Source organism: Tenrec ecaudatus, chromosome 8, assembly GCF_050624435.1.
Source record: "Tenrec ecaudatus isolate mTenEca1 chromosome 8, mTenEca1.hap1, whole genome shotgun sequence".
NCBI classification, from domain to species: domain Eukaryota; kingdom Metazoa; phylum Chordata; class Mammalia; order Afrosoricida; family Tenrecidae; genus Tenrec; species Tenrec ecaudatus.
In genome coordinates, this window is record NC_134537.1 from 40,504,858 (window position 1) to 40,510,821 (window position 5,964).

At 46.4% G+C, this 5,964-nt stretch overlaps 1 protein-coding gene across 1 annotated transcript; it reads right to left on the minus strand.

Moving 5' to 3' along the window:
- Positions 1 to 2,792: 2,792 nt before the first annotated feature.
- On the minus strand, positions 2,793 to 3,160 carry LOC142454279 (small ribosomal subunit protein uS10-like). Its single transcript, XM_075555642.1, has one exon. It carries the CDS (start codon positions 3,158 to 3,160, stop codon positions 2,801 to 2,803), a length of 360 nt encoding a protein of 119 aa, XP_075411757.1. The 3' UTR covers positions 2,793 to 2,800.
- Positions 3,161 to 5,964: the final 2,804 nt, after the last annotated feature.

The window sequence follows — 5,964 nt, forward strand, 5'->3', positions numbered from 1 at the left end:
ACCTAGAGAAATAAAGGAAGTGAAATCCACTGACGTCAAGCTAACTTCAACTCCCAGTGACCCTATATTGGGTTTCCAAGGCTGCAACTCTTTAAGGGAGCAGACAGCCTTTGCTTGCTCCCCGGGAGTGATTGGCAGGTTTGAACTACCTAACCCTAGTGGCCCAACTACCTAACCCACAGTGGCACAGTTAGGTTTCCTGGCTGGGAAATACCTCAGTTCTTGGATTAGCATGCGAAGAATTCACGCCGAAGCCTGGGTTGTGATCCAAATGGGTTTTTATAGAGGCAGAAGTGTCAGGCTTTACAGTCTCCGAGGAGTACATGCTATTTCTCGCATAAGCTGCACTGAGGCGCACACTGAACAAGAAAAACCTCGTGGGGCTACGCACCCATATGTGCTGGCCTGAGCCCAGAGAGAGACCGAGGCAGGGCAGAGTAGGCACAGGAAAGGGCTGAAGGGGTGACAGTCCAGGCAACCAAGGTATTTAAACTTCTGGCTGGGGAGGCGTGCGTGGTTGAAGGTATTGGTTGATCTCATTGGCTGAATTAAGCCCACCTGGGCCTAGTTTGGGCCACCCAGGTGTATCGCCCACCTGGCTTGGGGGGTGGGGGGCTTGAATTGGAGCATGCCCATTTAAGGTCTTTATAGATGTTTAATGCTCACTTGATTCTCTTCCCACCGCCTCTAGGAGGCCTTGCACAGGCATGGGGCGGGGCAACCCCCTCTATCCCTATTCTGCTACCTAACATCCCCAAGGAAAGGTAGAGCATTAATGATTGATTATAGATTGGCTTCCTTTTGATGTCTTTTGGAATGCCAAGGTTGGCCACAGGACTAAAGGGGAGTGATTGTGTTTGGTCGCTCTTGTTGTTGCGATTGCGGCCAGCTATTCCTGGCCACTCTACAGATGGCCGTGAGTTCAGGTTTGAGGTTTGTGCCGTCGAGTGGATGCCAACTCACAGCGGTGTTCTAGGACGGGCAGAACTGCCCTGTGGGTGGGTTTTCCAGACTGTAACTCTTTAGGGGAGTGGACCCTCATCTTCTTCCCTCCAAGTGGCTACTGGTTTCAAACAGCTGACTTTGCAGTGAGCAGCCTGTCTCCCCACGACAGCATGAAGGTGTCTCCATTCCGTAGTTCAAAATCCACTGTCCTTGAGTTGATGCGACCCCTTAGGACAGGATGGGAGTTCTGAATTTGAACTCTTTAGGGTAGCAGAAAGCTGCTTCTCCCTCCGAGCAGCTAGTGGGTTCAAACTACTAATCTTGTGGATCACAGGCCAATGTCCGTGGATTTTATTTGTGATTGTATCCCTGCTGGTATAATGAGTTACCCACTTGATTCCTAGCCACTAGGTCATAGGTTCAAACCCGGCTATCTGAGGGAGGAAGATGAGATTACCAAGAGTCAGACTCTTAATGTGAGTGGGTTTGCGTTGTGGCTGGGTCTTCGTGAGTATAGTGGGTCAGAGAGCAAACTGTCCCATATTCTTCCCAGAGGGCTAACATCCGAGCTGGTTTGGACAGTTGTAAACATACTTTCCCATGAACAATCACCACCGTGCATCTTGACACAGTCTTCCTGTGTGACTGCATCCTGACCGCCTGCTTCCTGGGAATGCATGTTGGCCCCTTCAGCCTGCTCTTGAGCGTGGTCCCAGTCCCCTCGTTCTCTTTTACGAGGTAGGTGTCGATTTCAGCAAGGCACAGGAAAAGTGGACAGAAATGACAGGCCGGGGTTTTGAAGCAGAACTTTTGCTGAACATCAAAAGGGAGTCTGACAAGAACATAGCTCCTTCCTAGATCCCGGCGCCTTTTGGTGTTCTTCCTCAGTGAGGAGGGAGAGAGCGCAAGAATCAGAGTGTGGAGTAGGAAGTGAGTCAGGGAGGCCGGACAGAAACTCAGGAAGGGGACCAGGAAGGCCTGAAATGCCATGGACGAGAACTTCAAAGATGTGTATCAAAGTAGAGAGGGCACTAAAATGAATATCATGTATGTGACCCAGAGCCCAGTTTCACAAATATTAACATTTTGCTAATTTTATTTCCTCTAATTTTCCCTAACTTATTAGTTTTTGTACTGGGATATTGAAAGGGCTCCTCGTGACACTAAGTTAAGCCACTTGACCGCTAACCTCAGGGTCAGTGGTTCAAACTCAGGAGTCTCTCGGGGGAGAAAGGAGAGGCTGTCTGCTCCCATAAGGAGCCTAGTCATATAGTGGGCTATGCATTGGGCTACTAACCACATGTCAGCAGTTCAAAACAGCCAGCTGCTTTGAGCTCCTATCACGTGTTGCCGTCTCAGAAACCCACAGGAGCGGTTCTGCTATGTCGTATAGGTCACCGTGGGCCGGAATCGGCGCAGCTCCAGTGGGTTTGCTGTTTGGCTTGCTCACAGTGTGTGAGCACAGGCTAGCCCCGCTCTTGCTGAGAGCTTCTGTTAGGTTGTTATTTATGTAGCTGATGAATGCGAACAGGGAAGTGTCTAAATTCCTCGTGAATGAAATCTAGTTATGTTCTTAGTGAATTGTCAGTCTTTTTTTAAATCATTTTATCGGGCTCTCTTACAGCTCTTTTTTTTTTTTACATTTTATTAGGGGCTCATACAACTCGTATCACAGTCCATACATATACATACATCAATTGTATAAAGCACATCCGTACATTCTTTGCCCTCATCATTTTCAAAGCATCTGCTCTCCACCCAAGCCCTTTGCATCAAGTCCTCTTTTTTTTCCCCCTCCGTCTGCTCTTTTTTTTTTTTTTACCAACAGATAAATCAATTAATTAAAATAGTTGATTTAAGCATCTGCAATGGTGACTTCAACCTCTACTCCAGGCTCAATACTGATGGAAGTGATCTGCTTCACAATCTCAGACGGACTGTGCAAGTCAATGAGACGCTTGTGGATCCGCATCTGGAATCGATCCCAGGTGTTCGAGCCTTCCCCACAGGGAGTTTTCCTGGTCGTGATTCTCAGAGTCTTGGTGGGCATCCTAACTGGTCCCTTCACTTTCAGGTTCTTCTCCTTAGCCCCTCTGATCCAGTCAGCACACACTTTCTCCAAGGATTTCACCTTGCGGCTGGTCAGAGTAATTCTAATGCGGTGAATGGCTACCTCTGGTTCCACAGGTGTCTTTCCGATGTCCTTAAATGCCATGGCGGCAGGGCGCTTCCTGACTGACTTGTTCCTGGGCGAGAGTGAACAGCGGTGAGTCAGGAATGGGAGCGGGGGGGCGGTGCACGGCGGGACGATGGCAGCGTCTTCCTCAAAGAGCTCTTACAGCTCTTACAACTATCCATACATCCATTGGGTCACACACACGCATACGTTTATTGCCATCATCCCTTTCAAAACATTTTCTTTCTACTCAAGACCTTGGTATCAGCTCATTTTCTCCCTCTCTCCTCCACCTTTCCACCCTCATGGGATATTATAAATTATTATTATTTTCATATTGTCCACTGTCTCCCTTCCCCCATGTTTCTGTTGTTTGTCACCCTGGGTGAGTGGTAGGGGTTATACATTGATCATTGCGATCAGTTCCCTCTCTCTCCCCCCACTTCCCCCCGCCCTCATGGTATCGCTACGTCCATTATTGTTCCTCAGAGATTTATCTGTCCTGGATTCCATGTGTTGATAGTGCTGATCTGTATCCGTGTACATGCTCTGGTCTAGCCAGATTTGTAAGGTAGAACTGGGTTCATGATAATGTGGTGGGGTGTGGTAGCATTAAAGAACTAGAGGAATATTGTATGTTTAGTGGGTGCTATGCTACACCCTGGCTGGCTCATCCCTTCCTTGTGACCCTTCTGTGAGGGGATGTCCAGATGGGCTTTGGGTCTCCACTCCTTCCCCCTCATTCATATCAGTATGATTGTTTATTTGGGATCTTCTGATACCTGACACCTGGTCCTGTCAACCCCTCCTGATCACACAGGCTGGTGTGCACTTCTTCCATGTGGGCTTTGTTGCTTCTCAGCTAGATGGCCGCTTGTTTATCTTTAAACCTTAAAAACTCTAGCCGTGATATCTTGTAATAGCCGGGCACCATCAGCTTTCTTCATCACATTAGCTTATGCACCCATTGTGTCTTCAGCGATCCTGTCGCTGAAGGTGAGCATCACAGAATGCAAGTTATTAGAACAAAGTATTCTTGCATTGAGGGAGAACTTGAACAGAGGCCCAATGTCTGTCTGCTACCTTAATACTTCACATAGAAATATATGTACATAGATCAATGTCCTATTGTCTGAATTGTCAGTCTTGATTAGTCATTTTTGGAGATAACCCTCTGTCTTATTTGATGCAAGCAATTTCTCCAGGGTTTTTTTTGCCTTTTGTAATATTTTTCTTTTTCAAAAAATGTTAAAAAGCAATGCATATTTGTGGTAGAAATTTTGGAAAATAGAAGGTAAAAATATACCACTTACAATTCACGTTTATTGTCCTAATTTATAAAACAACCATAAAGAAATATTTTTAGTCTATTGGAAATGAAAATATAAGAAATTTTTAGTAAGGGGTATTAAAGAATTATAATCAATTTGTTTAGGAGCCCTGGTGGCATAGTGGTTATGCATTGGGCTGCAGCCTATAAGGCCTGCAGTTTGAAACTACCAGCCGCTTCTCAGGAGAAAGATGAGGCTTTTTACTCCCATAAACAGCTAGTCTCAGGAACTTACGGGGGCAGTTCTCCCTGTCCAACAGGGTCACTATGAGTCAGCATCCAGTGGATTAATTTGGTTGGGTGTGGAACGACAAGGTGGGCATATGATTTTTAAATAATCTTATCAGTCAAGATTCTCACGGGAGTATTTACAGGAAAACTGATATGATGTCTTAGATTTGTTTTCAAATACTACACACCAAGCCACGGTCGTTGCGGTGATTGTGACGCATAGCGACGGCCCTGGATGACAGAACAGGCTGCTTCTTAGGGTCTCCTAGATTGTACATCTTTATGGGAGCACCCGCCTCTTCTTTCTCGGAGTGGGCGGTAGCTTCAAACTGCTGACCCTGCAGTTAGCAGCCCAACACGTAACCCACCACTTCAGCAAGACAGGAAAAACATAACCTTAACCCAAAATGCTGCTGAGATCATAGGGGATTTATCTTTCCTTTAAACTTTTTCTTTTTGATTTTACAGTCGGCATCCTTTTTAAGAAGTCCGGATGTGGGTAGGAATTTGGATTAAAATGGAACAAATATGCCATTTCCTCCTTTTGAAGTCTGTGCCCAGACCTCTACCTCCTGCTCTCCCCACTGGTGGGAGCTTGCTGAGCTCTGCGGCACACCCTGCACTCACTTTGGTCCCCAGGTAAACTTCAACCACCCAGTAGCAGGCCCTCCCCACTGAGGCACTGCAGAGAGAGCTCAGTGGTGGTGCCCCTTTCTCTGAGCCCAGCTCCCTGTCAAGTTCTTTACTTACTTTATCTCGCTGAATCCTCATGTGCAGTGAGGTAGATGCAATCATCTCCATTTTTCCAGATTAAAAACAATGAAAACCAAAGACTGCAGCCTTCAGTATGGATTGTAACACAATGTAAAGAAAGCCCAAATCCTCACAACGGGACCAATAGGGAACACCATGATAAATGGGGAAAAGATTGGTGTTGTCAAGGATTTCATTTTACTAGCCTCTCCAATCAACACTCATAGAAGCAGCAGTCAAAAATAACCAAAGGACATATTGTATTGGGCAAATCTGCTGCACAAGACCTCTTTAAAGTGCCGAAGAGCAAGGCTGTCACTTTGGGGGCTAAGATGCACCTCACCCAGCCCTGGTGTTTCGAACTGCCTCGTATGCATGTGGAAGTTTGACATTGAACAAGGAAGACTAAAGAATTGATGCATTTGGATTATAGTGTTGGCAAAGAATATTGAAAGTACCCTGGATTGAGGAGCTGATACCAAGGGCTCAAGCAGAAAGCAAATGTTTTTGAAAATGGTGATGGCAGCGC

Excerpts from the sequence above, each read along its gene's own strand:
- LOC142454279 (XM_075555642.1), bottom strand. The coding sequence starts at position 3,160 with ATGGCATTTAAGGACATCGGAAAGACACCTGTGGAACCAGAGGTAGCC.